We start from the raw sequence: 16173 nt of genomic DNA, 5'->3' as shown, positions 1-16173 counted from the left end.
ATTTGGCTGTTTCAATGAGTCCCATGTGTGTGATATACTAGCAGTGATTCGCAACCATTGGATCTAGGAACGACAAATCGGATGTCTTATGCCGCCCGACTACGGATTTTTGTCTTACACCTCCGCATTGAAGCGCATCTCTTTCGCGCTCCTTCAATTCTTAACCTGCATTCCCTTCGTTCCATCGCATATTACAACATGGCTGACAAAATCAAAGACCTTCTTGCAGACGACAGCGTATCTGCCCAGGATGCTGCGCGGAAAATTACAAGCTCTTGTATAACCGCAATTGAGAAGAATGAAGATGCGTCCAAGATTGAGGATGAGCTGTATAACCTCTGGCCGGGCATCCTCACCGCCGCCGAGCAAACCCCTCATGATCGACAAGATAAGCTAGTGCAAGTCATGCAGGCGATAAAGGAACTTGCACCCTCCGGAGACAAGGCCAAAAAGATTGTTGTTTGGGGGAATGAGACACGCTGGGATGCTCTTCCCCTGTTCGGCTCTACAGCACGAGATGAACTCGACCGTGGTATGTTTTGAGCTACCCTTCGGAGGCAACAAATACTTACTAAAATCTGAATAGCGCAAGAAGAGTCTGAAGACTCCTGTGTAAACATCAACGCATTCTTCGCTCGTATCACCGCAGCTGGAATTGATGACTTTACTCTCTATGCCATTTGGACCTTGCGCGATGCCATTGAGGACCCCGCCGCGGATGAGATCGCACAGAAGACTTCACCCAGGTTGTTGAAAGCTGCTTCAGTCTGGTTCATTTATGCTGGTGATTCACTAGCAAAAGCGACCAAAGAAGGGAAGCAATTTGATGGAAAGATGGCTAAGCCTGGTGCTAGCCTGGAGGATGGAGCTGAATGGAGAGGTTTTTGCGACGACCGGTGGAAGGCTTGGCAAGAGAGAATGTCAGCACTGAAGACCGCGGAACTCCCCGAAGATACGAAGACATTGATAGAGAAAGCGGCCCAGGGTTTGAACAAGGCATGAGTATTAGATGCATGGTATCATAGTTGCAAATTATCTATCGTAAACTACCCAATGACAATAGTCTCATCTCCTCCCAGATTGCTTTATCTATCTCTCGCACTTTCATATGCCTCCATAACCGTCTGTTGATACCACTCTCGCTTGCCCTTATCAGCCTTTTGAACAATATCAACTCCTTCAATCCTTCTTGCCTCTACAATACTCTTCCCGGTATCCGTCTTAACAAGTGCCCTTGCACTCTGATAAATACCTTGACCCGGCATAGTAACAAGACCCACGGCGCCAGAGGTCACTTTGGTAGTCATGTTCAACAACCCGATACCAAAGCCCTTTGCTGCTCCAGCGGCGCCGTTCTTCTTACCTCCCCTGATAGGTTCCATGACCACACCTCCGAAACCCTCAACAATGCCGTGTGCAAAGTTCTTACCAGCGGCAATACCGCCAGACTTCCAATCGGTCACGGCGCCAGGGTCGTAAGCTTGACTGCCGTAGAGTTTCGGAGCGTTCCGCATTCCTTCGGAAACCGCGTAAGGGAGATCTAGTAGCATGCCTTTCGAGTAGTGCTTAAAGAAGCCACCGACGCCAGAAGCGGAGCCCTTGAGCGCAGCAACAGTGCCATGTTGCTGATTCAGGTCATTAGTGCTACGGCTCTTACTCAGGCGAGGAGGAACAGCCAAGCCCGCCGATCTTCCAAACACATCCTCTTCGTTCTTACTGCCCGTGGAGGATTGATTTTTGGGATCATGATCGGCTGAATCTCGACTGCTCGAAGCCCTCCTTTCCTCTTCAGAGCTCACAGGGCGGAAGGCCTGGATCGGCTTGATGACAATATCTGATGCTGAAGTGACCATACCCATACTAGTCGTGGCGAGGGATGCAAGAGTCGCTGTCAAAGGGTCCCAGCGTCGATTCTCGATATGGATAGGATGGGATTGGTGACTATAACATGTTAGCAGAAGTTGTGAAAATGAGTTTCGTGGAACAATAAACATACACCTTGAGGTTCTTCCATGATATCTTGTTGTTGTCCACAAGAATCTCAGCAGCAATCTTGGATAATTTGAGAGTTTTCCCGTTCTTCTTGAAATCCCACGATGCCGCCTGGTTCGGTATTAGATCGCAGCGCATGTTGTTGAGAGGCAGGTTGGCGTGGAAGGAAGCAACAGCGCGTCTGACACCTGCTTCACGAGACATCTTGTCGGCGATTGTGCGGGCTGAAGCAGATGCTTCTGGAGTCAGACAGTAGCGTATAGCATCTGCCAAGTTGTCTTTATTCAGACTCTTGAAAGGAATAGGAGCTGGGCCAGCACCACCGGCATTGACCATGTTTCCCCAGAATGGTTGACTGAGACGTAGATGTCAGTATTTAGAATAATATGGCCAGTACCAATTGGACTTACTCTCCGAAGAATGGGACGATAGCAGTCGGTTTGGCGTTGAGCAATCCACAAGCCGTCGTTCCTGCACCACCGTGATGGACAACTGCTGTGACTTGCTGGAACAACCATTCATGTGGACAGTCGCCAAGAAAGAAAATATTGTCGTCACTGGGAGATTCTCCGCCTAGTTTACTCCATCCTCGCGAAACGATAGCCCGAGTGCCCGTTGCACGTACCGCTTCGCGGATTGTTGCTGTCAGCTGTTCAGGGTTGTCGATCACGATACTGCCGAAACCGATGTATACCGGACGTGGCTCAATTGAAAGGAATTTCTCGAGGGCAGCGTCGGGGTTATAAGATGGCATATCGCGGAAGAAGAAACCACAAACATCTATCAGAGTTAGCACATATCAGCAATAGGACGAGCATCAAATAAATCTTACCAATATTGTCTGCCCAGTCTGCTGGTTTGGGCACTAACGCCGGCGACCAGCAATACGTAAAGGGTACGCCAAGTGTTTCTGCCAGACAGGGCCCTTCACTGAATGGAATTGGCTCGAGGTCTAATGTGTGTCTCCATGTATTGATGACATCACCGAGTCTGTCGTATGATTAGCATTTGTAAAATATGTGAGAGCCATTTGTTTGACAACTTACCCTTGCCATGTCATCCATTCCACCAACGTATAAGAAACGTAATTCGCAGCGCTTGCCGACATCTCACTACCGTTCGCCTTGAGGTTCGCAAGAGGATGGCAAAACTCTCGCGTGCTAGTCCAAGGCATGGTGAACATGAGATGCACAGGGATAGCCAGTGCTTGCGCACAATGAATATGTGCAAAACTGGGCGGATTGGCGATGATTGCATCTGCAACGAATGGCTGTCCTGTCAACTCGTCTGGTCGAATACAGGAATCCCAGCATTTGTGAAGCATCTCGTTAACCATTTTTCGCTTTTTTTGAATCTCGCCTCCTCGCAGAGTCTTCATGCTGGGAAGTAGGCCTGGGTTCTTGACCATGTACGCCATCAACTCAGCGGGGTCACCACCGATGGAGTAGAATTCAAGACCTGCATCGCGAACAAACTTGTCGAAGTGGCCGTGGGTTGCAAGTCGAACTCGATGGCCGTGGCGCTGCAATTCTGTGCCGAGGGCGACAAATGGTTGAACATCGCCTCGACTGCCGACAACTTGGATAACGATGTTGAGTGAAATGCTGGATTGGCCTATTTCTGAATAATCTGGGGGAGGTGGAAGGCTTGATTGTTGCTCTGACGATATTTTCGGCTTCTCAGCCGGAGCTAGTCGCGATAAGCGTCGAGCTATGCGCGAACTGAGGTCAATGTCAATACGACCGTCATCTGTTGTCGTGTCAGCCATGAGTGTTTGATCTCGGTGTTGGAGTGAGCCGTGCTTATTAGTACCTCGTCCAGTTGTTACTGCTTCTAGCTCTGCTACCACCTCATTTTGTTGTGGAGTCGCGATCGTAGGTGTACTCCCTTCAAGCTCATGATAATTTGTCTCATAAGGAGAGTTGTGGTCCCGTGCTGCTGACATGATTATATTGTGTGTCGAAAGGTTCAATGAATGAAAATATGTATAAAAAAAAAGTATGATTGATGAAGGACAGATCAATTTTTATAAAAATCTACTAATGATCCGCCACGTAAATTCAGCTAACCAGCAGGTCCGAACGGTAAGGCGAGTGGGTTGCACTACCATCGGTAGTTTCCGTATACGCGTATGTGTCGACGCTTGTACCAACTTAGTTCGCTCTCTATTTTTAAGACACCGCAACTAAACGAGGTTCCACCAAACAGCCCGAAACAATTCTCAAACACATGAGTCAAGTCGCATTTCTAACTCTATGTCTCTAATTCTAACTCATTGGGGCTCACCTACACTCTGTAGGTTGTGCGCGAGTTTTTGGCCTCATCCTGGCCACGGGGAACACCGTAGGCCTTGAAGTACTTGTGGTTCTTCCAGGCGATAACAGCAGCCCAGAAGTGGATGGCACTGTGGAGGGAGTCAGCGATGGCTAAATATGACCAGCGAGCAATACTTACGAGTTCACCAAGGCCAACAGTCCGGTGACAATACCGATAGCACAGTTAACGCCTGAACAAATTGTATCGACACTCTTGAATGAGAAACCCATGACAGCGGCCCAGAAAAATACATCAAGGGTGTTCAGTACAGCGTAGGCCTTGAGACTCCCAAAGCGCTTGAACCTGTCGATTTTCATGGTCATGATCTCGTAGGTAAGAAATAATCCTGACTTGAGACTCTGAAGGTGTGTAAGTAAGTGACAGATCGGATTGTGGAGATTGCAAGAGGCGGCTTACCATTGTGATGGCAACAATGTCCATTCTGTTGAATGGGATATGCGAAGGCGTTGTGACGATCTTGACGATGCCGAAAATGAAGATGAGAATCGTAAACGCCACTTGGAAAAATAAAACCTTGTTCTTCCATGTTGGCTCAAAGAAACGACTGTCGAAGAAACCCATGATTAAGGTGGACAGGTGCAGCGATTCGATTCGGTACAGGTCGTAGCAGAGGTCGATATAACGGAGACGTGATGTGATCAATTGGATATGTTTAATGATCTGGAAGTTGGAGAAATGGTCGGAAAGGTCGATGGAGAAGAATGTTATGAAGAACGAATACGTATTAACAAAAACGGTAAACGAGGAATTAAATAGTAGTTTATTATCCAAAGTGTTCAATCCCCCAGAGATGTTTACGCGTATCTATCAAGTGTATCTCCATTGAAAACATGAATAAAAACATTCCGTTGGATCACCCTGTGGCACAGTGGAATCTTAGGACGGAGCTTGCATCCGATCGTCGCTTGGCACGCAGGCCTTCAAGCGGCTTAGCAGTAAAACATGAAGAATAGTAGTATGAGATCTGGTGTCCCTTGAAACTTCAAATATGCTTACATTTTAAGATTCGGTAGTCAGTGCGATACGCGGAAGTGTGACTGTTACTTTACGCGTATTGCATCCGGCCCCTTCTTCATCTAGCGTGGTATTGACGAGTAATGTTGGTGGCTTAGCAGGCACAGCCACGTCTTCAAACGCAAGGACACGGACGGTGGATACATACTGTGTCGCAGAAGACGCTATGCGTAAATGAGGTACCTTCACGCCGCGATCGCATAACTCACTATTGAATGAACATGCTGTAACCTGAATCTGGAGTAAAGATTAGATTAACACGAGTTTATAGCGCGTAAAGTGTAAAAGAACATCGAAGTCATTGACCGACCTTGCTAAGGCTGAGTCAGGTTACACAGGATCTATAGCGAATAGGCGTTGAATATCACCTGGGTTGTACTCCGTAACAGTGGGAGAGATGATTGGGACGCGTCTTGAAGGCTTGAGCGAGTGATGGAAGCAGAGCACGTGCAACAGCACGTGAAATATTTTACGTCGCGTATTAATTGGACCTGGTGCCGATAGTTTAACAAAAAAACTCAAATGGGGGTTCGTCAATCAACATCACTCATTTCAATGTTTTGTTTCAGTTCTATCGATTTGGACTCCAGGAGAGGCTTTAGAAATCCATGTCCATATAGTAAGTTGTTTCAATTGTCCCACACCTTCATTTTATTTATTGTTTCTCAAGGTCATGAGTTTGCTCTTCAGATTAGACTGAACATATAGGGTAAGCTGGCGCTTTTGGCTCTTGGTCTAGACCCTGCCCGGTCTACCTTGTCTGTCCGAATTAGCCTAATGCGCCCTACGGTTCAGCGCTGAGCTCCCCTGAAAGCTGATTCGAACTATTGATCAATTGCAAGTTTGTGGAGATTAACATCGCGTCTCCTCCAATCAAGCATGGGATAACTCAACCTTTAGAAGGCACTGGGAAGTTTTCGGTAAGATCCTCAAAATTATCGTTTTCTGTCGAGAAGAAAGGCTTGAGTGCAATATACATGTCTCCGCATCAAGTGGCTGTTAAAGGCTTTATAATCATGACTAGTCGCCCTCATCAATGGAGATTGCGTTCTTCTCAACCTTCTCGTTCGTACCTTCGTTTGATGCAGCGTAAATACCCAATTCACATCTAATACTCTCTATAATTTTCAAGATGCATTGGATTTCTATTGTAACCGTTCTCGGTGCTGCGCTGGCCCCTACTGCCAGTGCTCGTCCTGCTTGCCGGCCCGATCCAACAACGTCCTCTGGTATCACTACGACTGCCATCGATGTTAAGACACTGAGTACCGCTACTATTGAGCCTTCCTCTACGCTCACCGCAATCGCAACAGATGAGACCACAACTGCGCTGCAAAATACTGTCACTTCATCAGGAACTGCCACACTGGACTCTACCATTCTCATCTCTACAACCGTTGCCGAAACCACGGCCGCTGCGGAGACAACTACAGCTGAAGTTGAGACCACCTCCACCACTGGAGTCGCAACCACCACAGAAGGCGAGACAACCACGGTTCAGGGTACCACTATTACCGAAGTTCAAACAACCTCGGCCGCTGAAGCTGTAACCACTACTGAAGCCGAGACAACGACTGCTGAGGCAACTACAACCACTGCGGCCGCTGGTCCAACGAGCCTGACCAGAAACAGCGGCTTTGAATCTCGTGGAAACGCGGCCTGGACCTTACAAGGAACCGAAATCAAGAATACAGGATTAGCTCATTCGGGCACGCACTTCCTGTAGGTCTTTCTGATATCTGAACGTCCATTGCTAATACATGCCGCAGTCAATTCGGAGTAGACAACGGCTATGCAACCGGCCAGTTCCGAGCAGGACAAGCTGTCACCGGTCTTGACACCAACAAGCAATACCAGTTCACATTCTACGCCACTGTGTTCAGCAGCCCGGCACCCGTCAGGAGTAATGGTGCCTTGTGCACAATCCAGGCAGTCGAGGATGATGCTATAATGGCAGTCTTCTTCTTGGACTTCAACAACCTCGACTCGTACCAGCCACTTACATCCCCCTTCTACCCCATGCACAGTGATTTCACGTTCAATTTGAGACTTGAATGTAGCAATGGGGAGAAGGTTACGCTCGCGCTTGGTGTTGATGATATTACGATCACCGAGGCTAGCTCTTGATTGTTGACCTGAGCTTTCGATCTAAATACCGCACACTAGTCGGGTCAATGGCAGAGACAGAACAGAGATGAGATGGGGTGCCAAGTTGTGGTTTCTCGTCTCAAGTAATTAACATTCTATCAGTTCCTCATAAAATTATTTGTACAAGTTTTCTTAAGTACATTCTAGGATCACAATTAGATGATAACAAAATTTTAATAGCTATCATGGGATTATTTGCTATAACGAGGAAGCTCGTCTGGAAGACCCCAAGTCTGAATCGGGATCTTTCCAACATGAGAAGGGGCAATCGCAGTGATACCCTTTGCGATACCAAGATTAACCCGAAGGAAATGTCTCATCTTAGCTGCCCAGTCTCTTCTACCCATAATGTCAACACTAGTGAAAGTAATTTGCTCATAGAATAATCCGAGAGCTGGTAGAACTTGCAAAATGAGGTAGCCTAAAAGAGTTGGTACTTGTTCAGCCTCCATCTGCGGATTGTCTTTGCAAACACCGACAAACGTCGATATGCATGATTCGCGTATTAAATCAGTAAACGACAAAATACTGTCCTCAATGTCTGTTCGGTGGGGAAAACTCGGGTCGATTGTTTCCTTCCTTTCTTGGAGGATGTCATACGTGTACAAAAGTGCCTGGTTAATGATACTCCGAGAAAGCCAACAGAATCTCCAGAGTATTTGCACCATCAGTGTTGGGTATGTATGACAGTTGAGAGGTCTCCATGGGCTGTTGATGAGAGGTTGTAACCATTCAGGATATGGTCCTTCAGGTAGTGACTCTGTCGTGTAACTTAACGATTCAGGCGCAGTTTGAGACCATTCTTCAAATCGCCTGTCCAACATCGCGGCCTGGCTTGCGACATCTGATAATCTCTTTAAACCCTCATCCGATTCGTAATCAAGTAAAGCAGTTCTCCACTCCGCAAACTGGCATGCAGCTTCGTAAATGAGTTCTATGTGGGCGTAGAAGTCTGGCAACTTTGGTAACGCCAGTTTGTCCACTGATGTCCATGGAATAGGAGGAGTTTGGCCACTAAGAAAGGTACTGTAAATCTATGGAAGTATTAGCACAATATCTAAGACGAGGTCGTTATGTTCGTACCATTTGCAAGAAGCACACTGCTGAAACTTCGAATTCAGCTGGAGATTCGACGATCTTGTCTTGCCCGCGAATACTCAGCAAGGTGGAGGCACCACTCATATGAGATACCCAGGAACCTTCAAGTGCGATGGATTCGTGCATCAACCCCTATAGCCAATCAGAAACCACTTTCGCTAGTCAGTCTTGTTACGTACAATACATACCTCATAAATCCCTAGTAGAGTAATGGCCGACACGACATCACAATATGAAGATGAATCGTCAATGCAAAGCAATTTGACTTTCAACATCTGGATTGCTTTCCCGTACCATGTGTTCGCTTTGGTCAATGCTTCAGGAGAGTTGAATCGTTGACCATAACTTGCGTTGGCTAAAGCGTTGATAGATTTGTGAACGAGACTTTCGACGTTTGCGTTGGTGTAAATTTTGAACAAGTTCGCAAACCAACTCATTGTGTAACTTCCAGATATGTTTCCTGAAGTAGCCCAGTCAAAGAAAAATCTTTGGAAGATCTCTGCATCTGAGGATGTTGACTAGGATAATGGATTAGCTGCGCCAAGAGAATAGTCGATAAGTCACATACTAATGACTCCATCGCATTGTTAAGGTCTGTGATTGATGTTTGGTGTTCTGTGACTGGTCGTTTTGCCTCAGACTTGCTGGCTTTCCTATTCAACCGGTCCATACCGGGGGGGCTTGAATCAGAGGTGCTAGCGGCTGAGCTGTTCAGTGATTCTTGTTCATCTTTGCTTGGCCAAACACAGGTTTGGTTGGACCTAACACAGGATGCGCAACGAGGCTTTGTCTCATCGCACTTCTTGCGTTTGCTCCGACAAGTAAGACATCCATTCTTGGAACGTGGTTGGTTTCGACGATACTTTGTTGGGTACGCTGCACCCTTGCTAGCTGAACTCTGTTGAGGATCCATATAGTGGTTCGATGGTGTACGTTTCTCTTACTTGATAGTTGCATTTGGGAGTTTCACAAGGTGAAAAAGAGGATAAGTGTTAGGACAAGTCATAGCTATTTATCTAGGTTTCTAAGTCGCATTGTGGGCTAAATCCTGCGATGTAATTAAATGTTCTGGTTCTGTTCGAATCTCGTTTTTGCATGAAAAGCAGGGTTTACCTTATCTAAACGCTTATCGTCAAAGTTGGCCCCCGCGGTTAAACCACAACAGGACAAGTTCGGATCACATACCGAAGAAACCTTGGATATCAACCAATGATATGAATTACGCTAACTACCATTACGTTAATTCACCAGCTCGATCTGGACACGAAGTAGCTCACCTTCCCTATAACATCAGATCCTTCGAAGGATTGACAAAGGTGCCAATCAAATCAATCCAGGATCGCCACAAGTGCCGTGGGCGCTAATCAGAATGCCGGACCCGGTTACTGTAAGATTCCAAGATACGAACACCAAGAATCATAACCCGTACGAGTTATTGTGTCAGATTCTATGAGATATTGTGTCAGATAAGCCTCGTATTAATGCCACGCCGCTTTATATATAGTACACTCGCTGCAAAGTTCAGTCCTGCTTTCTGCATGACATTTGCTAAGATCGGGACTTTGTACCGCCATCAACTGATCACGACCAAGGGCCGATATCGAAGCCGATTATGACAAAAAATAGGCCGCTACAAGTACCCTGGTTGTTAATTTCATTTTCAGACTTGGCTGTTTAGTGACTGCGTGACTCGACTGGTTAAAACTAAGAATAAACTTATCTATAGCGTGGATCCTTCGAGCCTAATTTGTACCTTGCTCAACATTTGTATATTTGTATTGTGAGCATAAGATGGCAATACATCGAAAAGGGGTTTTTATGTTGTCATGCTGTAATTTCTTCAAAAGGGAGTCCCAGTCAAAGGTCTTCTCGTGGCTCGATACAGTAGCTATGCCGCTTTTCATAGAAAAGCGGCAGCGTCTTGGCACAATTGTTGTGGCTCAATGTTGGTAGTAACTTTGGATACACCTTACTCACTGCTAGGTTTCATAAAACCCGTCCTCCAGACTATGTACAAGAGCAACCACACGCTTCAATAGTTCAACATCTCGGTGAGATGCTCCTGATTCTGCTAATACACCAAATGCTTCATGGAAACCCATAGGCCAACGTAAATAAGCAAAGTCCATGAGGCAAAACCATGAAATAACCTTAAAAACCCAGCAGTCATGTTTTTGGATAGATGACTGAATCCAAAGCTTGTTTGGTGGTTTTCGCATTGCTGATTTGAGGATTTTAGGCGTCATGACCCAGTTCTTGTTCCTAGTATTTGTGGCGTGCCACTTCGTGATTGTCGGGCTTTGCAGTTGACCATATTTGACTTTGGCGAGCGCTAGGACGGAGACAATGTCTCGTTTCTCGACTGCTCTGCTAATAAGTTCAAAATGTAACATGTCTGACGTTAGTATGCGTCCAAGAAGATACTCTTTGGCTGGGTGATCCATCGCAAGGTTAATGAACATGGGACACAACCGTCGAATCAGATTATAGTCCATCTCCTGTTGAATGACTGAAGGGACATATAAACCTATACGTCTCAGTAGTGTCCAAAGATTCACATAGTTTCTTATTCTTTGAACACCCCGAGATTTTGTAAGCTCATGTTTCAGAAGCAGTACATGTCCAAAAGAAAGAGCCCAAATCATCCTGGCCCATTGGGGAGATACCCAACTCGAGAGTGGCTTTGTTGCTAACGGGCGTTTCCACCTGTTTCGTAGTTTGGAGGTCTCAGCATCTGCTAAAAGGTGATCTACTGCTTTCAGCAGAGGATGTTGGATGACAATAGGAACAGGAAGGTTTTCTGCATCGATACCAAACAAGGGATGGTCAAGTAAGGTATGCCATTGTGGTAGTGAGGGCAGGTCTTCCAGGTAGGATGTTTGACGCAACCAGTGCCTCTTTGCATAACTGGTCAATGACAAACGATCTCCCTGGTATTGAATCGCACTTGGCTTCGCTAGAGTCGGACCAATATCTCGTTTCAGTTTCGACCTCGAACCTAGTAGCCTATTTGCGATCTTTGTTGCCTTGTAATGCGAGCTCATGGCATTGACAGCCACTATCTTGGGCATATGACTCGCATTTATGTTTGGCACCACATCTCTTGAGAACCGGATGTATACTTGTTATCTTTTTGTCATAGTTCCACACTGTTAGCCCTATAATGACGCTCGCGGCTTGACGAAGTTGTTCAGCTGTCAATAGCTCTCTTGCGCCAACTAGAAGCTTGAAAATTCGGACGTGGAGTTTCTTAGAGTCTCTTGAGCTTGCTTTCGAAAGATTTCGCCTGAAGGTTTCCGTCAAATCACCGGGTAAATCGTGGATGGCTGTTCGAATGTCGTGGTCGGATACTTCATAACAGATAGAGTCAAGCTGCAGGGATGCCCAAAGAAACCTCACTCATATTAGCAGACGTATCTAAAGGGAATAGTAGAGGTATCGCGAGTACTTACATTCCGCATGCCCCCGTGGTTAGCTCCGTCTTGATTTCTTCAACCAAATTCGGGTCGCGGGTGACAAGTCTCCCATCCTCCACTCTTCTGCCTACCTCTACTTCTATGAAATCTGAAATGTCTCGGTTCTCTTCTGGTATGTAAACGTGGAAGTCAAATGGCCTTGTTCTCCAAACAGGACCGTTCTCGGGTGTCCGCACTGACAGGCATATCTTGTATCCGAATGCCTGTATTTTGGCCAGATGCGTCAAGACGGTCTGTTGAGCTTCTAAGCCGCATTCATCTAGGCCGTCAAGTACTTGTCGGAATAGATCGACAATTGTGTCCAGGTCAAGGTCAGATACAGTCTCAGAAAATAAGTGACTGAAGCCGACGTCGCTCATGACGTGCTCTAAAAGCTGCCGTATGAGACAACCAAGAATAGTTCTAGCCCTCATGCTCTCGTTGTTTTCGTGCCTCGAAAAAAAGTAGAGAGTTATTGCTTTGTTTCGCAGATTTAGATCATCCACCAGGTTGGCTAGTAAAACGGACTTTCCAGCACCAAGCTTTCCAAGGAAAAGGATAGAGGTTTCTTCAGATCCCTCTTTCCATTGTTGGTACGCCTGGAATTGATTGAGCATCCTAGTCGTTCCAAGTTTACGAGTCTGCTTCCAGGTTGTTCGATAGTCGTGTCTCGAGCATGCTTCCAAAAGGCGAGTGGTCCTCTCAATCTTACGTTGATGATTGGAAGCATCAGAGCGAAATTTGGTTAAAGAGCGGAAAATGGAATTCTCCTTCGCTTCCTCAGCAACCTTCTGGTTCAACAATAGGTTCGTTTGTTCTTTAATTGCTGAAGACCACAAATCGAGATCGTCTTTGGGTATAACGCTGCCATTACTTGGTAGCGTGGCGCATTTCGGCCAATCACCATGAAGAGCTGCGATAAACTTTCTAGATATGTATAATACCCAGTGATGACCTATCGCGCGGTGTCAGCGTAAATATTCAGTGTTGTGCGAACAGGTGGTTGAGTTATAGTCGCTCACATGGAGAGTCAACCTTGCAACAGCCCAGACTCCACAAGCGATGAGGTTTTGGCTTCCCCCAACTACAATGTCCCCCAATGCTGCAAACTGCTGGATAGCCTGAAGAGTATTTGTCATTCTTGGTCCAAAACATCGCCCGCGACCATGTTTACTAGTTGCTTTGAGATCGATCTCTGCAGTAAGCCGCATGACATCTGACATAGTCGGTGCCGCATTGACTGCCTGATTTCTCGACATCATGAATGAGGACTTTTGCTCAGATGTAAGTACGGCCTCGAACTCCGATACTGCCTGAGCAAGACGAATGTCTGGCTTCAAACTACCACACTCACGAACTACAAGCGACATGACGAAGGGTTCTGGCTGTATTTGTGATGATAAGAACGTTGTATGATCGAACCAGATTGCAAGATGAGGGGTTTTGTGGTTTGCGGCTGAGCATTCGCAGAATATTATGCCAGGGATCCAAGTAAGGCTCTCCAGTAAGAGACAGTTACTCGTTGGTTCGCCAGAAGGTGACTAATTGAGCGATGGCCATTGCTTACATGACGACATCACTCTATAAATCACCTGTTTTGGATTGTTGAGCCTATGAGCATATGCGATGCGCAGAAATAACAACAGTCTGATAACTATCAGATACTTAGTTACTTTGGCACGCAACATGTACTACATGATAGGTCTCAGTGTGCGATTCCATTTGCTTTCAATTATTCAGGTTGCCGCTACATGAGACTTGATCTAGTTGCATCCTAACCTACTTTCTCAATGTACCCTCAATCTGAGGCTTGAGATAAGTTTCGATATACTCATCGTTCCTCCAGCCAGACCAATCAGGCTTCTTCATTCCCCAAGAATCGTCAAACTCTTGAATACCCTGACGGGTGTAGTATCGACCAACAACAACCCAGATGAACCAACTGGCTTGCACCTCAGGAAGATACTCAGACAAGCAGCTGATGTAAGTCTTGGCAGTCTCGTAGTCTGCTCCGGTCATAGCTTGACCAAACTCAGTCAACATGACAGGGAAGACCTCAGCAACATTAGGATCAGACTCGTTCATGGCCTGGAAGCCCTTGTTGTAGAGATTGTATCGAAGAGAAGGGCAGCTAGTTCCCTTGTTCTCGTATGTGTGGATCTCAAGAACGAGCTTGTCCTTTCCGTAACCGACAAAGTCATCGCGGTTGAAGACTTCACCACCGGGCTGGAGCTCCGCACCGCTGTAGAGGGGAGTGACATAGGTGTCGTAGTTCATACCAGAGATGACGATGACGGCTTCAGGGTCAGCCTTGTGGACAGCGTCGGCTCCCTGGCGCATGTACTTGTAAAGGTCACTCCAATTGTATGACTCATCGCGGAGCTTGTTGTTGTTGGTAGGCTCACGAGGCTCGTTGCGAAGAGACTGAGAGACTTTTGCGGGCCAGTTCTTGGCCTATTGATCGTCAGTATGAGGGCTTTTGTTTTGGTATTGAGGATACATACGTGTGCAGCCATGTAAGCACCGCCTCGAACCCACTTCTCTGCGTCGAACTGGGTGTCACCCCACCAGGTGTTGCCATCCGTACCACCACAGCACCACTTGCCTTCGGAGATGTGGTTGTCGAGATTGATGTAAATCTCTTGACGAAGACACTCAGCAGCAATAGCGTCGTAGACCTGTGGCTAGTTAGCATTTTCTCTGGGAGTCTGAGGGTGGTGCGACTTACCTCAAGACGTGTTGTTTCGGGGGTGAAAGAAGGGTTGTTCTTCAACACCTTCTCAAGAACAATAGTTCCGTTCTCCTTTCCAAGACCCTCTTCAAAGGCAGTCTTGATATCAATATCCTTGCCATCATTGGCGTAAATCTGATCAACCATTTCGGTGGCAAAGGTAAGACGGATGGCGTTCATTCCAATGCCCTTGATATCGGACAGGACATCCTGGATGGACTGGTACTGGAGACCCTCGGGGACCATGACTTCGCCATGACCAGGCCAGTTGGCACCAGCAAGGCTGACTTTATCGTCATTGGCGTTGACGATCCATCGGCCAGAGGTTCTGAAGGGTCCACTTGGCCATGCTGCTGCAGCATTGCCAATGAGGCAGCCAAGTGCAAGAAGAGGGCTCACAAATTGTCTCATCGTGGGAGGATGTGATGAAGAGACAGGATCGATGGGTACAACTCAAGAACAATTATGCGATGCGAGTATGGGGAACTTATAGTTCGACGTTCCATTAAGCTCATGGCCACTGCAGTCCCGGAGCGGACCGACCATCTTGGCAATTTGCTTGGACCCAAGGCATTGTCAACAACACCTGACGTATGCATTTACTGATGTCACGATACTACGGTATGAGGAACAGGGGACAGAACCTGGGGAAGACGATGGCCTCCTAAATAGGGTTAGACAGACGTTGATCTTTGCGTTTTACGAAGCCATGATTTCCCCGCATTCACTAGGTTACTACTTTGAGCTGTTCGGCTCCGGTATCCCCGACACGGTGAACCCTGGTCTACGATGCGGGGTGATTCTCACGAGTCGACGACAAGTTAAAAACCTTCGGTAGTCAAATCATCGCCTGATGTTAGTACATCTCCGGGAGAGCTACGGCCGAGTATCTCGAAGTGCCTGGTTGAATATGTGTGTCGATCTTACAGACTACTACAGGTAGCAAACATCAAAGTACACGTCAAGGCTCGTCCGCATGCAAGGGACAAGTCTAGAGATAGGATAAAGGACAGAATGATCACATGCCAGTGATATTTGATTCGGGATAGTTTCCCACTTTCTTTTTAATACTCATTATACCTTCATGCAAAATATCCAGGAATTGTTGGCGGACTACTTTCCCCATTAGGACGGACGATCAGTTGACTGGAGGGAAAATTGACAAAGATCAGCGGCTAAGAGCAGGAGCCGATTTGTCCGCTTACAACAAAGCTTGGCCATGACCTCCCCATAAAGCGACTGATGCTTTGGCTAATCGGTTGTCTTTCTCTTTAATTTCTATAGCGATTACGATAGAAGAATTGTAAAAATATGACTTTTAGCGTTGTATTACTGACTGACACTAATAGAATCACAATGTCCCCGACATCCGAAATGGAATGTCGATAATCTCCCATT

The 16173-nt window shown here is 46.7% G+C and overlaps 7 protein-coding genes across 7 annotated transcripts; 2 read left to right on the top strand and 5 right to left on the bottom strand.

Annotated features, from left to right (window-relative positions):
- Positions 1-198: 198 nt before the first annotated feature.
- On the top strand, positions 199-1002 carry FSST1_012564 (DUF3632 domain-containing protein; the record flags this gene model as incomplete). The annotated part of the gene is made up of 2 exons (XM_083235800.1): positions 199-532; positions 587-1002. 2 exons carry the CDS (start codon positions 199-201, stop codon positions 1000-1002), a joined length of 750 nt encoding a protein of 249 aa, XP_083082260.1.
- An 83-nt stretch (positions 1003-1085) lies between these two features.
- FSST1_012563 (glycosyltransferase) lies at positions 1086-3937 on the bottom strand (the record flags this gene model as incomplete). Its single annotated transcript, XM_083223758.1, has 5 exons — positions 1086-1941; positions 1997-2347; positions 2403-2772; positions 2825-2982; positions 3039-3937. The coding sequence occupies 5 exons, from the start codon at positions 3935-3937 to the stop codon at positions 1086-1088; spliced, it is 2634 nt and encodes an 877-aa protein (XP_083082259.1).
- A 341-nt stretch (positions 3938-4278) lies between these two features.
- FSST1_012562 (uncharacterized protein) lies at positions 4279-4890 on the bottom strand (the record flags this gene model as incomplete). The annotated part of the gene is made up of 3 exons (XM_083235799.1): positions 4279-4396; positions 4447-4667; positions 4726-4890. The coding sequence occupies 3 exons, from the start codon at positions 4888-4890 to the stop codon at positions 4279-4281; spliced, it is 504 nt and encodes a 167-aa protein (XP_083082258.1).
- Positions 4891-6475: 1585 nt separating this feature from the next.
- FSST1_012561 (uncharacterized protein) lies at positions 6476-7470 on the top strand (the record flags this gene model as incomplete). Its single annotated transcript, XM_083235798.1, has 2 exons — positions 6476-7065; positions 7113-7470. 2 exons carry the CDS (start codon positions 6476-6478, stop codon positions 7468-7470), a joined length of 948 nt encoding a protein of 315 aa, XP_083082257.1.
- A 212-nt stretch (positions 7471-7682) lies between these two features.
- FSST1_012560 (Zn(II)2Cys6 transcription factor) lies at positions 7683-9502 on the bottom strand (the record flags this gene model as incomplete). The annotated part of the gene is made up of 4 exons (XM_083235797.1): positions 7683-8525; positions 8575-8721; positions 8778-9107; positions 9158-9502. 4 exons carry the CDS (start codon positions 9500-9502, stop codon positions 7683-7685), a joined length of 1665 nt encoding a protein of 554 aa, XP_083082256.1.
- Positions 9503-11595: 2093 nt separating this feature from the next.
- On the bottom strand, positions 11596-13414 carry FSST1_012559 (uncharacterized protein; the record flags this gene model as incomplete). Its single annotated transcript, XM_083235796.1, has 4 exons — positions 11596-11983; positions 12042-12835; positions 12919-12999; positions 13067-13414. 4 exons carry the CDS (start codon positions 13412-13414, stop codon positions 11596-11598), a joined length of 1611 nt encoding a protein of 536 aa, XP_083082255.1.
- Positions 13415-13823: 409 nt separating this feature from the next.
- Positions 13824-15186, bottom strand: FSST1_012558 (glycoside hydrolase superfamily; the record flags this gene model as incomplete). The annotated part of the gene is made up of 3 exons (XM_083235795.1): positions 13824-14498; positions 14549-14722; positions 14773-15186. The coding sequence occupies 3 exons, from the start codon at positions 15184-15186 to the stop codon at positions 13824-13826; spliced, it is 1263 nt and encodes a 420-aa protein (XP_083082254.1).
- Positions 15187-16173: the final 987 nt, after the last annotated feature.

This window comes from Fusarium sambucinum, chromosome III (assembly GCF_050947815.1).
Source record: "Fusarium sambucinum isolate potato_lamoka chromosome III, whole genome shotgun sequence".
NCBI lineage: Eukaryota > Fungi > Ascomycota > Sordariomycetes > Hypocreales > Nectriaceae > Fusarium > Fusarium sambucinum.
Note: the sequence above shows the minus strand (reverse complement) of the source record. Positions and strands in the feature narration are given on the sequence as shown.